The following is a 23,460-nucleotide window of genomic DNA, read 5'->3' on the forward strand; positions in this document are numbered from 1 at the left end:
GAAGTCAGCATTTATGTACAGTATGTACTCAATCAGCAGCTTCCACTGTGTGTCCACACTGCCTGCACAGCAGCTCACTCAGCCCTACAAATCATTGATGGAGTAAAAAACAAAATTATTTGTGTTCACTTGCTGACAAACGTCTTTATTTCTGAGGCAAAGAACCTCATTTATCACAGCAAACAATTAGGCTTTAACAACTCTCAGAGGAATACAATTTGGCTAATGGTGACACAGGAAAATCTGCTTATTAGGCAGAGTAAATAATGCTCAAATAACCTGGGGGGTCCATTACAATACCGCTACCGCGAAAAGGAATATTAAAAAAACACATCTAAGCTATTAACATTTCAGCCAACACTTCTGATTAAACACTGCTGTCTATGCCCCTCATGCTCATCCCAAAAAGTAGTGCATTAGTAGTAGTGGGCCATGACATCATCAATATGCTGCAAGCAGGGATGGAGTGAAAAACAGCAAGGGAGGAGGTCATTTTTGCTGATAAGGAGTGACAGCAGTGGCAGGATGAACGCTCCCAGAGCTGAAACGCTCACCCGGCTGTCAGAAAGAGATTACTGAAAACTGTAAATGATCTGCTCTGAGGGACAGGAGCCATAACAACACAACCTGCAGTAACACTGGTTTACATGGAACAAGAAATACAAAGGGAGAACTCAACTTCAATTAATAGATAAAGCCTTTCTTGTTCTGCAAGCTGCATGATCGTGATCACCAGGTTTGCATCCTGTTCTCTTTTAGCTTTGTTTATTTGTACCAGAGGCCACATGCCAATGCCTATTCTGAAGGACACTTGTGCAGAATGAGCTTCTGCCAGTATTTGAAGTGAACTCACACTCTGCAGTTGACTGACAGTCTCTTTAATCATAAGGTCACCCTGCTTTTTTGCATGGATAAAACATTTCTCAATAAATAAAATGTCAGGATAGGGATTATGGCTTTACGTTGGACTGAGCAGTGACATTATTCTACAACACCTGGTGATTAGTGAAAACTAATTCTACCTAAATCTAAAATTCATAAAACATTCCCTAATGAGATTAGTGTTTACCTGTTGGTTGACACGGCAGTGCGAGGGCCCATGATGGATGAGGATGCGAACAATGTCCACATCTCCTCTCCAGGCAGCCAGGTGCAGAGGGAAGCAACCCTTGCTGTCAGCCACATTTGTGGATGCCTCAAACTGAAGGAGCTTCAGAACAACATCCCTGAGAGACAGAAACAGATCAACAGACTGAGTGTCAGATGGATTGTGAGATGGAGGGACACAGAGCTGAGCAATAAAACCTGAAGTCCATATAAAAAAAATATAGTTTCTTTGAGAAAATCAAACAATTTAAAATATTTTAACCCTGTTGCACAAATATTGCAATTTTAACCTTTGAACATACTTTGTGCTATTTATTAAGTGCAATATAACTTTTCAACATACTTTAAAATTTATAACCTATTTGCTTAAGTAGCTATTAAAAAAAATCTAAATAATGCATGTGTTTCTGATGTTCAGAGTTTATACCATATTATTTGGGTAAAACACATTTTTTGTTTTTAATCACAAATTCACTGGAATTATTTCCTAGAGGATTCTTATTTTTCTCTTAATGTGCTTGTCTTGTTTTGCATACAAATGTTCGCTTTTGAAAAAGCAGTATAAAATATTCAAAGCAAAACTTTCTAGATCATAAGAGCATGCAGCCTGGTGAAACCATTCTGGTCAATGAGATTTTCAGTGACGTGTGGGTGAATGGTCAGTATACCTACCTGGCTGAAAGGAATATAAAACAGGGAGTTGAACCAGAAATGATGTAGAATTCAGCAATTATAATTGTTTCCATGTTTCCCACTAATAAAGTAATTTCCATTAGACAAATAGATAAAATGACAAATGACAGAGCTGGCGTTTGTGCTGGAAGTCCATTTACCTGCTGCTCAGTAGTAATATCAGTGTTACTGATTCATATTGAGAAGCCTCCAGCTGAAGTTGTCACCTGTGGCTAAAGATTTATGATGAAGTGCTTCATTTGCATTCAAAATGCCAAAGGGAGAAACAGGGGAGAGAAGGGCAAAGCAACCTCCTAGAAGCAGGGGTGAAAGCTGCACTGAGATGCTTAAGGAACTGCACTGTTCATTTTAATAAATGATTATATTTCTGTATAATTCACTGAGGTATAATTGGCAGTTAAACAGCTGTATCTTACTGGAGGATCTCAGTGTCAAGCAGAGAATGAAAATATTCAAATTATTGCTGACTGGATTGAGCCTGCATGTATTACCAGAAAAGTTTTAGTTTGTTTGGATCTGCACATAATATCAATGATATCAAAACCAATTCAAGCTCAGTCTGAATACAGCACTGCTTGTTGCCAAGTTTCTTCCGCCTATATCTTAATTGCCAGTTCTCTTTTTACTTTCCCACCTTAGCGTTAAATCACTCCTCTGCAGCTTTTTGTTGGCGGCCTAATTTTCACTCTGAGGCTGCATTTTTCTCTCCCTCCCTCCTCTGTTCTCCAGTTGATCTGAAGGAGGAAAGCCACATAATTGCCCCCAAAACACAGTACTAATCCTTCAGTTCCGCCAAACTGGGATAGCGGTCAGGCTTAATCTACACTGTGGAACAGTTTTCTCAGGAGGCTCAGGTGAACTACAGCAGCTATAGTTTTATGTAGACACTAGAAAGATGCACATATTCAATTCTTAGAAAAGTTGTATTTTATTTTACTATTACAACAACTCATTTTATCTCAGAATAAAACACTCTACTGTGTCAATGTGACAACGTGAATGAGTGATGAAGACTAAAAATCAGGGGCCAGTTTTCACAACGCCTACATTCATACAGTGCACTAAACTGTTTTCTGCTATGTTAAGTGGGGACTAACCAGCTTACTTACTACTTCTTGAGAAATTCAAACATCAAGAGGATATTTACTAGGAAAATTCAGCAAATACTGCAACAACACAAAACTATTATGGCAGGGGTTGCTACTGTAAGTTAGCTTAGCGTTAATAAAATAGGTCTGTATTTTTATTTGGAGAATTAATAGTAAAACTCAGACTGGTTTAGCTCTACAGGTCAGTCTAAAATGACAGGACTCCCCTGGTTTTAGCAAACATTAGCTGTCAGTTTTATTTTGCTAGGTTTCGTTCTCAGGCCGCAACTACCATCTACTAGCATCTCTTACAGCAGACAGTTTTTCACCATTTTCCCTGACTAAACACTTTATTTTCAGCATTCATCATCATGTGAAACAGTTCACTAGATTCACAGATAATTAATAAAGCACCAATAATTTGCTGATTTGAAAAAAGATTTGCATTTTTGCATTTTTTTAAATTTAATGAATAATTTATTAAATAACTGGTGACCTGTCCAGGGTGTACCCCTGCCTTTCACCCGAGAGAGAGCTGGGATAGGCTCCAGCAAATCCTTGTGACGGTGGCTTTCAGGAAAAAGCGGGTATAGAAGATGGATGGATGGATGGATTTATTAAATAAAAATGGTGTAAATATAAATCAATACTAAAAGTAATGAAATGTTCCTACAATATGAACACTCATTAACTCACACACACATTTGAACGCACACGCCTCTTTATTTTTGTTTGTGCTGCACTTGGATTTCTGATAAATATCTATTTATAAATACTATTCCCCAAACACATAGACATTCATTGCTGTCTTACCTGTGTCCATTGAGTGAAGCGTGATGTAAAGGTGTGTATCCTGAGCTGTCTGTACAGTTCACATTCAGGCCCTTCCACATGCTGGAAAGAAAACAGATACATCAGAATTAACGCTATAGACATAACATTTTATTTATTAATTGTTTTAGACTAAGGAAATAACAAATTACACTCAGCCAATGGGACTCATGCTCCTGGTGGAACATGCAAAGTGCTGAATAGGTAAAAGGCGGCTGGGTTGTATGTGTGGTGTGTAGTTCCACACATACAACCCTGGGTTTTCCCTGTGCTTTAATTATGTGACCTCTCTTTTCACATGAACTCTACCAAGCATGTCAGAGAGACATACTAATTAGCTGAATTCCAGTCTGAGAAACTGGGATGAAAAGCTGAATCAAGTAACTTCTAGGAGGGGCTATAATACGATCTGTTGCACTCTGTTTCTAAACACATGAAGTAGAGTTTGATTATGATCTTTTTTTTTTTTGCTATAGCAGTCATTTTTATTTGAAATTGCTCATTGCATTTTTCTTTCCATTCAGTCAATACAGTTCCTAAATAGCACTAGAATGTACTTAATTGTCAAAAAATATAGTGTAGCCACAGCCCTCACCCAGACACTCCCTTTTATTGATTTTGGAATAAAAGCATTCTGTAAAATAAAGACTTAAATATCAGCACATCATGATTTATATTGTATTTATCTTTTATTTCATGACCTGTATTTGTTCAGGGAATCAAGGAAATACATCCTGTACCAAACTCCAAATTTTGCAGTTTAAGTTTATTTTCTCTTTAACTGGATGAAGGTGAATTTTCCCTTTCTGAGAGACTGGAGCTGAAGCTGCTGGTACATTGTCAAGTGTTGTGAAAGCAGCAGAACATTCATTGAAGGAATGATCAAGGTCAGTTGTATTACAAAGCAGGTGTATACACACAAATACCCAACTCAATCTGAATTATAAGTCGTTTTAAAGGGTGACCACATGCACACACATAGAGAACACAGTGTACAATAATCAATAGAAGAAGTCTGCTGTAGCAAAAGGTACAGAACATTTGCTGAATTCATTGCTGGAATAAATATTAACTGTAAAACAACCACACCCAGGTGCCCTTAATTCAACTTGCAAAAATATGTCCATAAAGCTACATTTTTACACAAAAACAAACAAAATCAACAATAACAAATGTATAAATCTCTCACACCAAAGCAGAAAAAGCTGCATGTATACAGTGCACACATGCACCTGAACACAGCACACACACATATACAGCATGTAACATACAAAGGTTAGGGGCTAGGACAGCACAGTCAGATACACAGCACAAGCTTGATTCTACTGGATCAGCTGATCTCTACACACTGTGAGTCCGTGTGTGTGTGTGTGTGTGTGTGTGTGTCTCCATCGACCGCCCTGCTCTGCCGACCCCTTTCAGTGCTGACCTATACAACCAGCAGGATGGCTGTTAAAGAGAGCCGACTGACAGAGGATGATGGGAGGGGAAGACAACAGAATGCAGGAAGCCAAAATGTGATGGAAGCAGAAATAGAAACGAGGACAGAAAAGAATGCCAGTTTCTACTCAACTGTCAAGCAAATGTGGACTTTGACTTCGGAAACGTCCGCTATAAAGATTAAATGGTGTTTGTTGATAAGTTTCAGATGTCATTTCTTGTCAAATATGCATATATGTGCATAAACATAAGAAAAACATTTGCCAATACTGACCTTATGAGGGACAACAGGATATTTCTGGGGGATGTAGTGTAGGAACTGTTGTTTCACTAGTTTATGATGTTTTCTGCCATCTAGGGATGCACTGACCCAGACGAAGTACAAGAACAAAATAAAGTACTTTATAATATTTATACTATAAACATTAAAAATATTCATTGATTTTAGAGTCTTTATTTTCATTTAATATTCTTATCAGCAATTTTAATTTTTATTGACTACTTTCATGACAGCTGGTGCAGCTTTTATAAATCATGTAATTTCAATCACTTAAATCACTCACATTCAGCTTAATACATTATAACAAACTTTAACATTGAAGTTGGATTAATAAAAAATGCTGCACTTCTGCTGAGTATTGCTAAATCAATGCCTCATTAGTTGTATGAAACTACTTGGCTGGAAACAGATTTGTTCATGTACTCCACCAGGCTGTTTTCTATATCTGATTGCTGTTCACTGAGCAAACACAACCTTCAAGACAACCTCCAGACAACCTATCTGTGCACCAGTTCAATAAAACTTGCCATACAAAGACTCTTTCATGTGCTCTGGACAATCAATCCACCTCACCCGCACAAACGCACCAGCAGTCACATCATAAAAACCCACACAAACAAATATAATGTATGTGGACACTTTGTGAGTGAATGTGTAAATGTTATTTGCAGCCTGCGTGAGCCTCACTCTGACAGCCAGAGCTGAACAAGGTGTTGTGTTTACAACACCTTTCCATTTGCTGAGGCACGCGCTGTTACGTATGTGTCTGCAGTGACACCGACAGTAGGTGTAACTTGGTGCTTTAAACACTTAGTACACATTTTGTGAATGGTCACTTTCAGGAGCAGAAATTCTTTTTACGATAAATTTGGAAAATACGTTAAACGCCACAAATTATTCAAAGCACTAAGGTTAATGTGGAAGGGATTGTTCAGAGTGACAGAGAATCATGACCGACTCTGCAGCTCTGAGCTGATTTCTGTCACATTTACCGTATGATTCAGCCTCAGTCTTAAAATACCTGTTCACTGTCAACATATTGACAGAAAAGTCAGTAGCAAAGTGGTGAGTTTATTGTTACCTTTCACAATTGCTGTTTTTCTTTGTACTCAGTCATTGTTGATTTTCCCACAAAAGTCTTTTGCTATTCTTCTACTGCTCTGTTGTGCCTTTATTTTCATTGCTGCACAGTGAAACAGTCTGTGACCTGTAAATCTATTGTGTCCATTGTGGCTTTAAACTATCAAAAGTTTCATAATCAGATTGTACCTTTTAGAAAAATAAATACCCCCACTCTAGAGAACAACCAGCTTTAATTTGGTGAATCACCTCATGACATGACCCCTTTTCTTATCAAAGCTGTCCTTTTCTGCTCGACCATGTTCCACCTCTAAGTTCCCAAATTCAGTTTGGTGCCGTATCAGTTCCTCATTGTTTTTCTGTGCTCTCAGTAAAAGCATAAAGCCATCCATCAGTGTTCAAATAAAATTAGGAGGCAACTTGAGATTAGATAATGGAGAAGAGGTTCCGTGGCAGGAATGCAGACTCTTGGTGGATTAGTCAAATATGCAGACAACGTCCTACCTAATTAACCTCAGGAGCTGCAGCAATGTGAAGGAAAGCTCTGTTTGGAAAAACTGTCTTGTCTTTGTGTATGTGTGTGTACCTCACATTTACATTTTTGTTTAACAGTGTGCTTTTTTTCTCAGCTTCATGCAACATCAAGTTTTTGCATCACATTCCCGTCTCTCTTCTTCTGTCACTGACTCTCCTCCATTTGTAAAGTTGAGAAACTATTTTAATATTCAAGCACTTAAAAGGTAAAGAGGTCAAACATCATGGAAGTCCTCCCAGTGGGCAACGCTGCCCTCTGTTTGAACCTTTCTTCAGTTACACTCTGACAGTTTCATCTTGCCTTTACATCCCTTTACTACAGCACAATGAGGACTACACTAGCATGAAAATGAGTCCGTAATTCTTCAGAAGTGTCATTTTTATTATTTCAACAAAACACCTGTAATGTCTTTCAAGTGGTAAAAGATTTCTCATTTAGGATGCAAACTTCTCATTCAGCATTTCAGAATGAAAGCCATCGTCTGCTGGTTCCTGCCATGGATATTAAAGCTGGCGTCACATTGCAGCCACATTCAGGCTACATCAAACGCAACATTGTCTTCAAAGGAAACAGAATGAAGGAATTGGGAAAACCTTTGTAGTCCTGGATTCATTTTATAAGGGAACTTTTTTCTTTTCTGTGGGTAGGAAAATTAAGCTGACCAAGTTAAACCGTTGAATTTTATTTAAAAAATAGCAATAACATGACGGGAAATCAAAAGGGGAACCAATATGAGGTGAGGTGTGTTTACTATCAGACAGGAAGTGGACTTGCTTCATATCCTGTTCTGAGGGAGAAGCAGAAGAGATACCTGCTGATTAAAAAGCAGTGGTGCAAGAAGACGTTAACTGATATGACATATAGGACAACAAAAAAACAGACACACATACAGGTCTTTTTTGAGCAATCCTTTGATGTTTAAAACCCGACTCTCACAAAGGAAGCTCATCCCCCATGATGCTTTAGGGCATGAATATTCTACTTTACCCTCTGATGTTTTGAAGAGGTGTGCAGGTATGGATAAGGTTTATGTAAGTGTGTGTGTGTGTGTGTGTGTGTGTGTGTGTGTGACAATTATAATGCAATGTGTGTGGAAACCCTCAAAAGACCAATTACATATCTGAAAAAAAAATCTCTCATGTCCCTCCACTGTTTGTCTCTCACTGTGCTTTCTCAGTTTCTGATACATCTATATAATCTGCAAAAATTGTGCACATATATGTAAATGTGCATGTGAATGGACTGCAAACACAGTGAGGGAGAGAGCAGAGGGAAAGTGCCTACTTCAAAGAAGACTGCAGAGACAACAAAGCTTGTATGCTCCTATATGACAAACCAGTCAGTTCAAAGGATGCTCGGGTTGTAAATGTGCCTTTAGCGCACAGACTGGTGTCGTATCAAGCCCAGTCAGAAATAACCCTCATGACATCGTCAAAGGGCAGCACGGTGGATTGGTGGTTAGCACTGTGGCCTCACAGCAAGCAGGTTCCTTTTTGAAAGCCCATCAGGGGCCTTTCTGTGTAGAGTTTGCATGTTCTCCCTGTGCTTGTGTGGGTTTTGTTCAAGTACTCCAGTTTCCTCCCACAGTCCAAAAACATGTATGTCAGGTTGATTGGTGACTCTAAATTGCCCATAGGAGTGAGTGTGAGTGTGTGAGGTTGTTTGTCTCTATGTGGCCCTGTGATGGACTGGTGACCTGTCCAGGGTGGACCCCTGCCTTTCACCCAAAGAGAGCTGGGATAGGCTCCAGCAGATCCCTGTGATAGGAATAAGCGAGTATAGATAATAGATGGATGGATGGACATCGTCAAGGTCAGAGTTTTTAGACTTCATAAATCTCCCTGCAGAGCCAAATAAGAGATTTTACAGCAAAATAATCTTTAATCATAGATCAGTGGAGTTCCTTTTTTTGGACTTGTTTGCAACAAAGGTATCACTTCTCTCATTAGTACCCACATGCTAATTGAGTCCCCAAGTCTATTATATCAAAAATTATATTAAAAATATGCAAATACCTTAAAATGTAAAGATATTCGATTAGGAAAAACAAGGTAAAAAAAACATATACCTATATTACATATATATTTGGAATGAGCCAATATTTTCTGATAATCAAACACCACCACCACATTATACAGGCTGAGGATTTCCAGAAGTGTGACCTCCAACATGACAGCAATCTCATTTTCACCTCACACTCCAATGACATCATAAAGAAAATCCCTTTCACACCCACACAGCTCAACAGGCAATCCTGCACCAGCTTCACAGACAGAGGTGCTTCCTCCTCTCTCCATCTCCCTTTTCCTCACAGCCCTGTCACTGTCTAGTGCTCCATTTATAACAGCAATTATAGTGACAAGTAAATCCATAGTATGGTTGATGCAGGGAAAAGAGAAAAATATCAAAGGAAGTCCCAGTGCTGCATGTCAAGATAAATGCTCTTACTAAGGTTGTGATGATAAAACTGGTATTACTAACACATTTGAATATTTAAGGGGAAAGAGGGTAATTGAATATTAATCAACATAGGATCCTTCTTTTAGCAACACACACAAAAACAAATCAATATTAGACTATCCCAGCTACTGGGTCTGTGATCTCCCCATCCTCCTCAGCTTTTGGCAGATCCCTAATATGCTGAACTCATTCTTGTAAGATTGCCTCATATGTTCGTGCATATTTAGCAAAATAGCAGCTCCCTTCTACAAAACTCCTCATTAGCAATTTTGTTACACTATTCCCCAGAAAGGGACTCCATCCAATTTGCAAATCAGGTCTATTGCTGCTGAAAAACATAAACAGCTAAAGAAATTGAATAAGCAAAGCTTCCTCTGTTGGATGTCTCCCAGAAGTCAGTGTTAATTCCACTTAACAACCCTCAAAATACAACTTCAGTTGTCAGTGAAACAGCCTATTGTCAGATTTTCTGGAGACATGTAGCACAGAACGCTAAACCTGATTTTCCAGTTTTTTTCCGGTTTTAGTGAATGCAGTGAGACATTCAGAGAGACATATATGTGAAGATAATAAACACCAAGTAGTTTGCTGAAATTTAACTTAAGATTTTAAGTTTAGGACAAATTCAGAACTTCTGTGGCTGAATTTGTGGAGAAAAGAAGGCTCCTCACTTCCTACATTTATTCAAAATTCACCCAAATAACAAAAGTAAATTAATTTTCCTGTGCTAGTTTTCACAACACTGTAAGCTTTAGCTCCCACCCACTGTAGTTGTTGCTGTAAAAATGCATAGAAACCAATATGCAAATTATATATGAGTGAATATGCAGGGAGCCAGTCTGTCAAAGACAAAAGCCCTAAAAGGAACAAACATTGACTGACATGTTCAATATGTCAAAGGGCCACCACCGCATCACAGGAAGTAATTTATCTTCGGGTCAAAGTGACCTTCCATGCAACTAAACATGTCAGGGGCAGTGGGTCAAACACGCACACGCATGCATAGTAACTGAAAGTGAGGTTGATCCCAATCTTTTCATATGCCCTCACCAATAATTACAACAAGCACACAGCTAATCAATAGGTGGACAACTCCCCGCTGGGATTTAGGGAGAAACTCAGGAAACACACAACAGGTCAAATTAAAAAAAAAAAAAGTCAGACCATATATGTTGTAAATCTATGTTGTCATGTTTTTTAACCTTTTTTTAAGGGTTGTTTTGGGTATTTAAATTTCAGTACATCCAGATACAGGTGTTGGATCCAAGTCAGTGTGATGATGAGGCTGGAACAGCTGCACATATAAATGGGCTGGTTATCCCTCTGAGTAGAAGACTAATGCCCACATTTGTCGTGGACTCATTTATTATTGCACTGCCTCACAGTGGGCACAATGAACACGTTCATACATCCACTTTACTAGGGCAATTACATGCTAATGGAGAGTTTAATACAAAATGAAACTTTGACAGTATAAATTAATATGATATTACTTACTTTTTGCAGAATACAAGTCACCGTTTCTATATCTCTTTGAAAAAAAAAAATAATAATAATAAAATAAAAACCAATAATCATATAATGCAAAATACAGAACTCATCATCCGGGGAAAACACTGTACATAGAAACCCAATAGCACCTGAATTCTGAACTCAAGTTTTGAGTCATTATGTTGAAAGGTGTGTGGTGGGTTAGTGAAAGAGGAATGAGATTCAGCAAGAGAAAAGCTTAAATTCTTATCACATCAAAGTCAAGAGGAGGGAAAAAAATAAAAAGATACAGTTAAAGGGTTAGGCAGCCAGATGATACCACTGTCTGAGGCCATCTGAATACACTTTCCACTTAAGCACACACAGGTTCATCAGAACAGTCCATCTATTTCCAAGTCTTAAACAGTTTGGCAGTTTGTCTCTCAGACCACATCCTTAAATAGAGATGGAAACATCCCTCAACTCTCCTGAGATGACTCCTCATACTCATACAGAATCCACATCACACTGGAAGGTTTATCTCTCTAGAAGTGCAAAGGTTTGCAGTGATTTTATATGGAAAACACCCCTGTGCCCTCTGTAGAAAAGGATTTATTTTTTACAAGAGCTTAGCTACATGACTATCAACACACTGAGTCCTCCAGGCTCAATTTCTAACTCCTTACCAAAATCAACTTCTGTTTAAACACTGTAAATAAGTCCTGGTACAAACCCTCATGTGAAAAACTGGTAAATCTGAACTTCTATTTTTCTAAAGGGGAACTGCTCCTTTGCTAAATGTCTTATTTATTTCTTTATCACAAAATCACAGTAATGTATGTACTGCATCAGGGCAATAGAAGAAAAAAGAGGCATCGTGAAAAAACAGGACAAAACCTCTTTAAATCACAAAACAAAGCAAACTGGTGGACACAACAACAGGGCCAGGCAGAAAGATACAGATGGAGGCAGAAGACATTTCCTCCCCGATCTTTAATCAAACAGAGAAGCAGAGGTGAAGCTATGGACGCAGTCGGCTTCACTGCTGCCGCTATTGATTTACTCTGCAGCCTTTCCAATCAGTCACGATCTGGAGAGCTACAAACAATCTGTAAGTGCGTGTATGAGCTGCATGTGTGTCTTCCTAAGGCAATTCTCCTCACAGTAAGTAAGTGACAGAAAGCTTTAGCGCTCCACTTTACCATCCAGCCACAAATCCCTCTGGCTGAGCATTGATTTGGTCCAGATCTGTAGCATTATGGCCGGGAAACGTCAGCTCTGGATTTCTATCTAAATGTTATAACTAATCTGTAGAGTGGAGCGAGAGAGTGTTTATACTGAGGATAACTCCAATGAAGTTCGTGAGAACCCCCCCTCAAAATGTCTTGATTCTTGTGACTGGAAATAAAGCATGCTCTTTTTTAATGGTAGTAAAGTTCATATAAAAAAATCAAGTGCCTTACTCCAAAAGCTGCAAAAACCTAATGTTTGGCATTTATGCTTCAAAAATGAAGATTAAGTGATTAATCAATCATCAATATACTGGACTAATCATTTCATCTCTATTGCAAAGGCTAGCTGTTTATCACATATTGACCACTGAAGAGCATCATGACAGCAATAAATTCAGTTCTTCTTCTTAAGATATTTTTGGATTTCACTGTTTCAGTTTGGGGATTTGAACCAGCTCTGCTTCCTTATCTTTATTTGCCCTTTCAGAAACTCGTTCTGAATGAACAAGATACAACAATGACTCTAAAATATCTGAGGCCAGAAGCTGCTATCTATGAATTGTATTATACGTTTGCTCCGTTCATGATAATTCAGTTCCAGGTCTGAGGTCACTTCAGACTTGGAAAATGCATTTAACGGCGGTTTTATTTTCTTGAAAATAAAGAACATGGTGCTCAGTGATTTTGCAAGTCAATTCAGGCTAAATATCTGGCAACACATCAGGTTAGTTACAGCCACGCCAAGTCCATCTTCATTATCCACTCTGCCACGAGGAAATTAGCCATGGAGGCGCAATGGAAATCATGATAAAACGTTATCAGTGGGAAAGTCATTATGACGAGAAGCAGGGAAGGCGTTTAATTCAGCACAGCCCTCAGAGGAACAAAAAAACAGCTCAGCTTGAGCATAAACCAAACATTTACATTACAGTGCAGTGTCTGTGCTAAACTCACTAACATTTTCAAACTGCGTCTGTGCCATAAAGCATCCATCCTGTGAAGGTGAATTGTTTGTGTGTGTGTTCAGCATCAGGGTAGAGTCATGGCTATATATGGTCTGGTTTATCCAGAGACCTCTCCGTGTTCCTCTCTCTTTCGCTCTGTTCTCCAAATTTGTAAAAAGAGCGACTGCCCTCACAGGAGATATAAAAATCTGTATTGTGTTGCTGTGGAATCCTTTCATGTGTAACTAGCAGAAAAATACAATTCAGGAAGTACAATTTGAGTAATAAAATCCAAAACACAGCACATTTTCAAAAAAGTTTCAGGAAAATGTTCAATTTTGACTATTTACCACTTTTTGTACAATGTATACCTGAAAGTATAGAGGAAAGTGTATATATTGTATATGTTAAATATTAAGAATACATACATTTGACTAAATTATTAGTTATTTAAAGTACATTTCTGTACATTTCACTTTTTATATACCAACATAATTTGAACATAATTATTTAAAGACATTAAAAATCACTTAACACTGATTCACATCTGCAAAAGCCTGTAAAGACACAGGCAACAAAACAACCACATCACCACGGCAACCAAGCTGTTAAACATCTGTCCTGGGATGAACTAACCACAACTGCTACTGTGCGCTTAAACAGCTGACCTGTTTGTGCTTCGCTATTTCAACATGTTTTTATTATAAAGGAGTTTTTTTTAATACATGGCTGATAGATGCACTGTGCTTGTGTGCATCTTCTCATGCCATTCAAGTCTTCCTCTTTTCCTGCTTAGTGTAATATGACTGTCGCATCCCATATAAACTGCTCAGGCCGCAGGATCACACATCTACTGGTACAGGAGCACACAAGTAAACACAACTCAGCAGGCACTGAAAGACACACACCAGCATGCTGGGGTCAGAGCAGATTTGTCAGCATTTGTTCTCACCTTGCCAGGGCACCAGAGTGTGAGGAGATAATAGCTCCATGAGATTTAGATAATTATAAACCTGCATCATTGCTGCATGTGTTATTGTAGGTAGAATTGCCAAAATATGGTGATTTTGGACTGGTCAGGTAAACCACTGGAACAAATGCTGAAAATACGAGGAGACATGTTTATGAGTGCATAGCTACATCTAAAGGTCAGTGGGTCGCCAGCATGTTTTCTATGTAGCTCCAAAAGTGTGAAAGTTAAATATTAGTTCAAAAGGCACAAATGTTGTCTTTGAAGGAACAGTTAGAGATTTTAGCTAGACTTTTGCTCTGAGTTAGATGCAAAAAACAATACCACTCTCTCATCTGTACGGGAAGTATGATGGTGAAGCCATCAAGGATTTGCTAACGCTCAAATCATAACAATTCCTCAAATTGGTGAAAAAACATAACACAACATCTGGAATCAGTTTTTGTCTTTAAACTCAAAGATTCTTATTCTGTTTGAAAATACGACACCTCATCTGTTTGTGTTTATGTCACTTGAAGTGAAAACCCACAGAAGAAGTACATACTCGGGTTTTAGTTTCCCATGAGGCCACAGCCAAGACATTCTCTGTTCATCCATCAGTCTGACGACTTCACTGATTGCGACAGCTCATTACTTCAACCTTATTTCCATGTAAATACCTTTGTGTCCTGTGGATACTGAATGTTAATGCATCTTTTGCTAACCGCCTGTTTCCGTCTCGGTCACTCCCTCAAACTCTGCATCTGTTGCTGTCTAACTTTAAGCTAAATTATACATTCTCTTTCACAAGTTGTTTATCATCTTAGTTGCTATTCTTCTACTCGCCAATAACGCATACAAAAAGAGCACACACATACAGCGCATGCCCTGCCAAGTTGTGTTCACACACAGCTGCATGCAATTACCCGCCACAAGAAGGCATTTCAAACACGAGACGCTGTGACCCGTGTGATTTATCAGATCAAAATAGCTTTTCCATCGGCTTCTATAAACCTGCCAAGTGTGTGTGAATACATACAGTAAGTGGCATCCTGCTTATGATGCACCTGAGGGGTGAAGGCTGTCCCAGTACAGCAAAAAAATTATTTGTTTCCCCCCTCTCCTACATGAGTCTCACTCGTCTCCACGCCTCCGTCTGTCCTAGATTTTCTAAGATTACAGCATCCTTGTCACACCTACAGCTGCAAGTACGTACGCTGCATATAAGACAGATAAACACCCACACACATCATCTCCCTATTCCACTGTAGTTATCTATTTAACAAAGTAGGTGCACTTCTTGTATTTTGAGCCAGATATTAAAAAGCAAGAGGGCAAATCGGACATAATCACTGAACTAAATAAATCACTGAATAAAATATAAAACTATTTAAAATTCCAGCAAGAAGGAATCACTTGTCTATAAAGGCTGAGTTAAACACAGATCTGCAAAGAGAGAATCCCGTGTGAGAGGCAATTCATTTGGCCCAATTATGCCTAAAGTGTATAAACATTCAGCGCCTTTCAGTACTTGAGCCTGCATCCTCGGTAGCGCAGAGGCTGTTTGCAGTTTCCAAGCCAAACAAATTATCTAAAAACCAAGTCTCCTGCTGTATCACCTAATATACAGCTACATGTACATGATGCAGGTCTATTGTGATTTTTTTGCTTTTAGTCTTACTATACTCTGCTCTAGGCTACTCTTTGCTACCAGAATATAGCATCAGGAGTCTTTTATTTTATTTCATTCTATCCTTTATTACTATAATTCTATAATCTCCATTCAATAAAACGACAACAGAGGTTAGGTTTTATTACTACTTTTATGATGAGTACTATGTTGTTTAAAAAATATGCTTTCCATTTTGTTTAGTTATAATAAATCATGTGAATGATGCTACTTTTAGGTAATAAAAGGAGCAGAGTTTTTCAGTGGAAAAGAGGTGAGATACAGTGAGTTTGGAGCCACAGGTGTGCTGTGGGAGACATTGATTTAGTGGCTGAATAAGTCTTATTCCACAGAATAAGACTGTACTTTACTGACTTTCACCTGCAAATGCATGAGACTGACACGGTGAGTAGGAAAGAAACAAATAGCTCTGGCCTGATTCACACAGAGCTACTTGTAATCCCATGGTTCCTCTCTTAGGCACAATGGTGGAACAAAGCACGATGTAATTTAGAGTGTGCAGGGTCATTTAAAAAGAAAAACAAGGACATAGCCCAGTCATAACAATCACTTCTCAGTCTCACACACCCACATAAACACACTCCAACACACATACACAACACGCAGCCTGCCTGCTCCGTCATTACAAATCCCCTCACTTACGGGGAGAAAGACGCCTCTGAAAGAAGGTGCAGACAAACAAGGCCCAATTACAGACCACCATATAAATTTATGGCCAGCCGCAACTCAGCAAAGCGGAGACAGTGATGCAGAGCGCACACACGGTGTGAGCACACTGTTATTATATATGCAAACAGCTTTGTGCTTTTTACACATACTATAAATACATGGCAAGGCAAGACCATAAAGGTCACTGTAGATGAAGGGAACTGCATCCTGTAAAACACTATTCAGCCAAAGCTCAAATTATTAACCTCAATGGGTCATTTCTACAGGTATTAAACACACAAAAGGGCTGTGTGCGTCTAGCAATGTGCATACAAGCAAAGCACTGCTTGACTTGAATACTGTAGTTACACACAAACTCACATCATACATTGAGATTGTGTGTGTCTGTACAGGCAGCAGACGGTTATGTAAGAAAGAAGTGGAGACAAAGAGAAGGCGAGGAGGGTCATATTACTCCATGAATTAAGCCATTATCAGTCCCCATGCTTCAGTAAATCTTGGTAAGAGGAGAGGTGTATGAGGCCTAAAAGGTATTTATGAAGCACTCTGAACCAAAGAGAGCAGGCTGTTACTGTGTTAAATGTGCTCTTGTGGTTAAGAGACTTTAAAACTCTCTTAAGGAGATCAGCCACAAACACAGGCCCAAACAGTGAAAATCATCCATTTATGTGCCTCAGTTTAAGACATTTAACACAAATTTTGCCAATTTGCATGCATCTCTCATGTGCACAAACACAGACTGAGGCTCGACCACATCGTGGGAAATACCCACTTGGCTTGAGCTAGAGCAGGGGAAAAAGAAGGAGGGCAGCGTGGGAAACTTCCATATTGGTAAGTTCAACACTAAGAAGCTGAACTATAATATGACACTGATCTCTACAGTGAATAATTATCAACATACAGGAACTGCTGGGCTGAAGACCGCACCTGCTGTTACTTCATGCATGTCACTTCCTCAGCTAATGTTAGCGTTATTTAAATTAACAGTAACATATTGTCTGACTTTATACAACTTCCCTGCAAAACTGTTTGCTCAGTGTGCACTTCTCTGTGGCTTTACATATTCACGTGTGTTAACATAATATAACAAGATTTTACTGACTGAACTCATAGATGTCTTTCTATTTTATTATGGGTTAATCACTTGGTCTCTGATTAATTTAAAACCCATATTTTTAGCCAAACCAAATATTTAGCTTCATGCTTAGAAAAAGCAACATACAGAGATGTTTCAAAAATCAAATGGAAAAAAAACCTCAAAAATCAATCTGATAAATGCAAGACACATGAAAACGTTAGGTGAACCAAGCATTTTTTGATTTGTAATGTTTAATATTTAAAATTTGTATTTACTATTTACTAGTAAATATTTACTACTATTACGCTCTTTAGACCCATCTACTCAGTAACATTTATAGGTCTATAATAAATAAATAGCCTATTAGAGCCAAACCATTACAGTAACATAGGAGCTCAAAATGAATGCAATGTCTTATACATAGAAGTAAATTCATGATTAAACAGTATGTTACATTATGGGTTATAAAGGATATAAACTGTATAATCATCATTTTGTTTTGCTTCACAACACTGTTGGCGAAGACCTTTGGAAAGCCTGATACTTAATGAACCACAATAAATCATCAGTCTGTAGAATGCTGCTTGTGGTTGGCACTGATTAGTTTTGCCTCACAGCACCGCGCTGAGACACTTCATCTCGTCATGTGGTTGTGTTTATGCCTGTAGGAATTCTGCAAATCACATAAATGGGCTAATTTTAGCTTAAATATGCCAACACACAAAGGTCCATTTGAGTCACCCACCTTCTGACCCTGCTCTCCCCCGCTTCACCCCTGGATTACAACACACTAGCCTCCAGCACCTAAACTTTATGAACCTCCACAGTGAGTCTCCACAAAGTGTTTAGCCAACTATGTAAGCGCTAAAGCCTAATTCAAATTCATAATATCTGCACGTCCAAATCCATTTTTTGGATGTTTTTGTCTGAATCATGTCTCTAAATACTGATGCTCAAAGTTGGCACTTTGGAAACAACAATTGACAACAGTTTTACCACAGCTTCCTTTTGCTGTAGTTTTTCTCTTTCTCGATTTACACATCCCTAAACTGAAACAGAATGCCCCACACTGCTAATGCACTGCTCAGTTGACACTTAATATTCACACCTGCTTATTGCCAGATATAACTGTCATAGGCTAACTGACAGCTAATGTTAGCTTGCTAATAGATGATACATTTAGCTAGAGTGAAGAGTAAGAGGTGGCCACATTTGATCAATTCAGTCCTGACACCTCTAAAATACATTTCACACAAACAATACAGTGAACCTGAAGTCACACAACACCATGGCCATAATGTTAAAATGAATGACCAGTGTCGGTATATTTCTCCCACAGTGTAAACTCTTTCTTCATCTGCCTATATAAATATATTATACAGTATAGATATATATATATAAAGTATGTGCAAAATAAATAAGCAACTTGTGATCCTATACAATAACTTAATGTTGTTGTTTGCATTCGGGTCTAAACCGTTTCATGACATTTCAGAGAGAAGAGGAGATTAAACACACACACAGCTACACATTACTGTACACAGGGATTCCCTCCATGTATGATTCTTCCTATGTCTCTATCTGCAGCTTTCATGTCCCTTTTCTCACTTCCCCTCTCATGTACCTCCCAGCATCGCTCTCTCTCTGGGTTTACCATATCCCCCTGCAGGCTCTTCAACACTCCTCCATTCTTCCACGTCTCTCGCTATCTAAGTAACAACAGAGAAACAGAAACACCAGGGAAGGTATTCTTGCTTGACTCAAAGATAGACGCAGCATACACAAGCTTACAAACCTCTCAGTACAGACAGTACGGTTCATGAAAAATGTATGCACACATGGACAGCTCTGTACTGTACTTTACAAAGTACTAGTACAGTATGATCTACTTCATACGTAGTACAGAAGCATATAAGGAGGAATTTGTAGCATACTGAGCTTTATTTTAAAGGATAAACTGGCAATAAGAGTAAGAGTGAGGATTTGTGCCTTCTCTAGGGGTTTCAGAGTAGTCACTTGCATAGTTTAAATCTATGGATCCATAATAGTGATTGATGTAGCACAGCTAAGCCAGATACACCTATACATAATCAATGACAGTCTTGGCTGCTGATTGTCCGCGAGCAGAACACTCACTCTAACATTGTGACAGTTATATTAGGTTTGCCAAGGCTGAAAATTGGCTAACCTGGGTTTACTGTCTCAGTTCAGTTTAGCCAGGTCAGACTCAGGTTAACAGCATGAGTCAGACTTATATAAATTAGATAATGAAATGACTGAAAGGCCAGCAACCTACATATTTGTCTCTGGTGCAGCAGCATAATAGAGCAACAATAAAAGGTAAGTTACAGGAAACTGAAACGACAAGGCAAGCTTAGAATCTAAACAGGATTTTGTTGTTTAGGGAAAACATTCACCTTAGCCAGTACTTAAACTGACAAACCTGCTTTACTTAAAGATCATGGCTTAACATTTTTATCTTTTTTATCATCTTTATCTTAACATTTTTATCTTTTACAAAGTATACTATCTAAAAAAATACCCAGGGGGAGATGTGTTAACAGATTTCTTAGCTCAGCGGCGGAGGAATCGAAACCATATTGGAGTATTCATCACTTCACGATTGCCAATGCAGAAAAGGCGTCTCCTTTATGAAGAGGTGTGGAAAGTACTGTGAGGGTGTGAAGTTTCCATCCCATCACAGACCTACATTACAATTAACACTAACTTTTCATTAACTGTAAGCACATTTTTTTCCTGATCTTAACCAAGTGTTATGTGCATGTTGGGGCTCCAGTGCCTTATGATAAGCTAAGCTATTGCAGGGACAAACAAGTAGTACTGATCTTTTATTTTACTCTTGGCAAGAAATAAATATTTCCCAAAATGTCAAATTACCCATACAGAAATCGAAGTGTTTTCAATTTCCTAACTCTATTTGCTATAACCACAATATGTACCCAACCTTAACACAGATGTCACAGGAAGCAAGACTTTTAACAGTGAGGCTTTAAATAGAAAAGTGGTTTAGCGGAATTGTCCAAAAAAATCAAAGCTGCAGTAATTTTCACTCCTTTAATTGTGTGTAATAAAGAGCTGTTCTGTTTCTTTCACCAGGACGACATAGATATAATGCAGTTCACAGAAAACAGGGTTATCTCATGGTGAAGACAGCTGATAAATATGCTTCCAGTAACAGAAATTGAAAAAGAAAACAAAGATAGTGATTATGTTACACATTAGTCAGAGTTTCTTAAAGTATTTGAAAAAGAGACACTAGAAAGAAACTGAGTATATCAGGCCTGTAAGTTGTATTTCTCTAATTTTATTTGCACCTGAATTTTAGCTTTATTGATTGTTGTCATCTAGTTTCTAACTGTTTACCTCCTGGCTGTGTGTGTTTGAGAGACTGCGGCTCAGCACATAATAATCAGATTTTATTGCATCTTTATAGCATCTTAAATCTCAATTACAGTAAATAGCACAGGCACTAAGCCAAAATGTTTAAGCATCTGGACTAGCGGGCCACTAGATCAAATGTTGAGTCAGTGTGTAATTGTTTTGAGAATTGGCGAGAGCGTGCAATGCAGCGGCTCTTCCACTTCATCCACTTCTGATGAAATAAACATGTCCGTGTTGGGATTTAAGGCACATGCTGAGTCAAAACCTGCAGACTGAGTGTATTAACAGCTCAGCATAATTTGGCACTGAACCAGACAAACCCTCATCTGTGTGTCCGGTTAAAGGAAGGCCTGTGTGGTATGGGAGCATTCTCAATATCATATGATACATGTCCATCTGCAGCACATGGCTCTACTGGGAGACCTCTAGAGCCTGTGCTGGATTCCTCTTGACTTACAGTATAAAGTAATAGAGGATGGAAATGTGGAATGTGCTGCACTGGTTGAATGCGAGTGGGTGCATTGACGTGTGTTAGAGAAAGAGTTTGCAAGGTTGAGCTTTACAGCTTCAAGCTACATAACATAACCAATGGACAACAAAACATGTCAACCAGGTAGTCTTATGTAATTCAACACCTGGTTGCTGTAAAAAGTGAATATCTGTGAATTTATAAATATTCACGCACAGGAAAACACAGGAAAGATGACTACAAATCAGAAAATTAAACTGCTGGATTGGTGAAAATGGAGACAAATCTTTGCTAATGTCACATCCCTATGGAAATAATATATTTATATATTAATAATAATATTTCAATAATATTTAAATCTAAATCTGCCAAAGTTAAGGCCAAATCATTACCACATCAAATGAATGTATCATTTTATGTGACTTATACATAGCATCTTAAACTCAGCTGGTCAGTTTCAGCTTTAAACTAGGTCACACTAGTATGCCATCATGCTAATGTTAACATAAAAGCAGCTCTTAGCATGTCGAGCTCATAAATAAGCATTAAAGGATAAGTCTGCACTACCGACCTGTCCAGGGTGTACCCCTGCTTTTTGCCCAAAGAGAGCTGGGAGGCTCCAGCAGATCCCTGTGACCCTAAATAGGAATAAGTGGGTATAGATAATGTATGGATAAGACTGCAATATTCTCTATTATGTGTTCCCACAGCCTGCTATACTGTACCCTTTTCCTCTTTGCCTCAGAGCTTTACTGGTGCCCCCCAAACTATTAAAAACACAATGAGCCACACTGTCCCATTGGATGACATATGACTTCATTACAATAATCATATACTGTACACAAGCTCACATCCACCGCCCTGCTGCACAACATACTTACTATAGCACAAAATATATTAAACTGCTGCTGAAAATGGACCCCATAACATTCTGATATTACTCCTGTTTCAGGAATGCTTCCTAAAAACTACTGTGCCCTGATTTTTTGGGAAAATTATTTAGCCTTTTAAAATAAACAATATACTCATGGCCTATTTTAGAAGGAATGCTGGCTTTGGTCTTTCTATGCCTTATCCTTTCATTACATCATTTCATCCATCATTCCATCATCATTCCATACTGCTTCTCCTATTGAGTTATTACAACATTTCACAGCAATTTGTCCACTAGTGGTTGAGATATTTGGATATTTGGAAAAGTTCTGAATACACTTCCCATCCCATCAGAGCACGAACACACCACATGCAACACATACAGAAATCACGGGTGTCCTGTTCTATATTGGGCCTCTGAATCAGCAGCAAAACATCCTCGGGACAGCAACACACACAGACCGCTCCCTTTCTGTCACACAGGCTCACCCTGTGCTGCCCTACCCCTCTGACACCCCCAGAGGTTGTCTGGGAGACACAGAGCAGTCAGCACAGCCTGTCTAATTCGCCTGGTTTAGAACGGGCCAGGAAGTTGCAGCTGATGCCAAAGACCTTTCCACTACAGAGAATGAGATGCACACAAAGACACTCAAATAGATGCAAAACATGCTCATTCACACTCACTTTCTCTCGCACACTCACCTGGAATTATGTGACTCAGCAAGACCCACAGGGATGCTCAACAGTGAACGTGGCTGGTATCACTTACAAATGTCACACACAGAGAGCAATGTTGCTGCCAACGCCTTCTAGAAAATTCCTGTAAGAAATTAAAAGCTAACTGGAGACAAGTGGGAGGCTCTCTCCTTTGAAAGAAGAGCTGGGCTCACCAAAGTCCTTTAGACCTTTAGCTTACCAAAGTTTATTCTATATAAAGACATAAACATCTGTATCAGATGTTATGGTAATCTATCCAATAGGTGAGGAGAGATTTCACTTTGGACTAAAGGGATGCACAGATCAGATGATCAACATTGTGTACCTTAGAGCCAGATAGAGATTTGCTAAAAAAGTCAATAACAAGATAAGTGACTTGTTAACAAAGATGTTTCTTGTGTTACTATGGATTTAGTTAAGTGTGCAGAAAGGTTCCAGCAGCTCTGATTACTG

At 38.7% G+C, this 23,460-nt stretch overlaps 1 protein-coding gene across 3 annotated transcripts in view; it reads right to left on the minus strand.

The window, feature by feature from the left end:
• anks1b (ankyrin repeat and sterile alpha motif domain containing 1B) overlaps positions 1–23,460 on the minus strand; it is a 157,750-nt gene that overhangs the window by 112,574 nt on the left and 21,716 nt on the right. For all 3 annotated transcript variants that reach the window (XM_026326486.2, XM_026326487.2, XM_026326485.2), the window contains 2 exons: positions 3,702–3,782; positions 1,070–1,226 (listed from right to left, as the gene is read on the minus strand). In XM_026326486.2, the coding sequence (XP_026182271.1) occupies positions 1,070–1,226; positions 3,702–3,782 (238 nt within the window). The remainder of the gene's footprint in view (positions 1–1,069; positions 1,227–3,701; positions 3,783–23,460) is intronic.

This window comes from Mastacembelus armatus, chromosome 23 (assembly GCF_900324485.2).
Source record: "Mastacembelus armatus chromosome 23, fMasArm1.2, whole genome shotgun sequence".
In the NCBI taxonomy this organism is placed as follows: domain Eukaryota; kingdom Metazoa; phylum Chordata; class Actinopteri; order Synbranchiformes; family Mastacembelidae; genus Mastacembelus; species Mastacembelus armatus.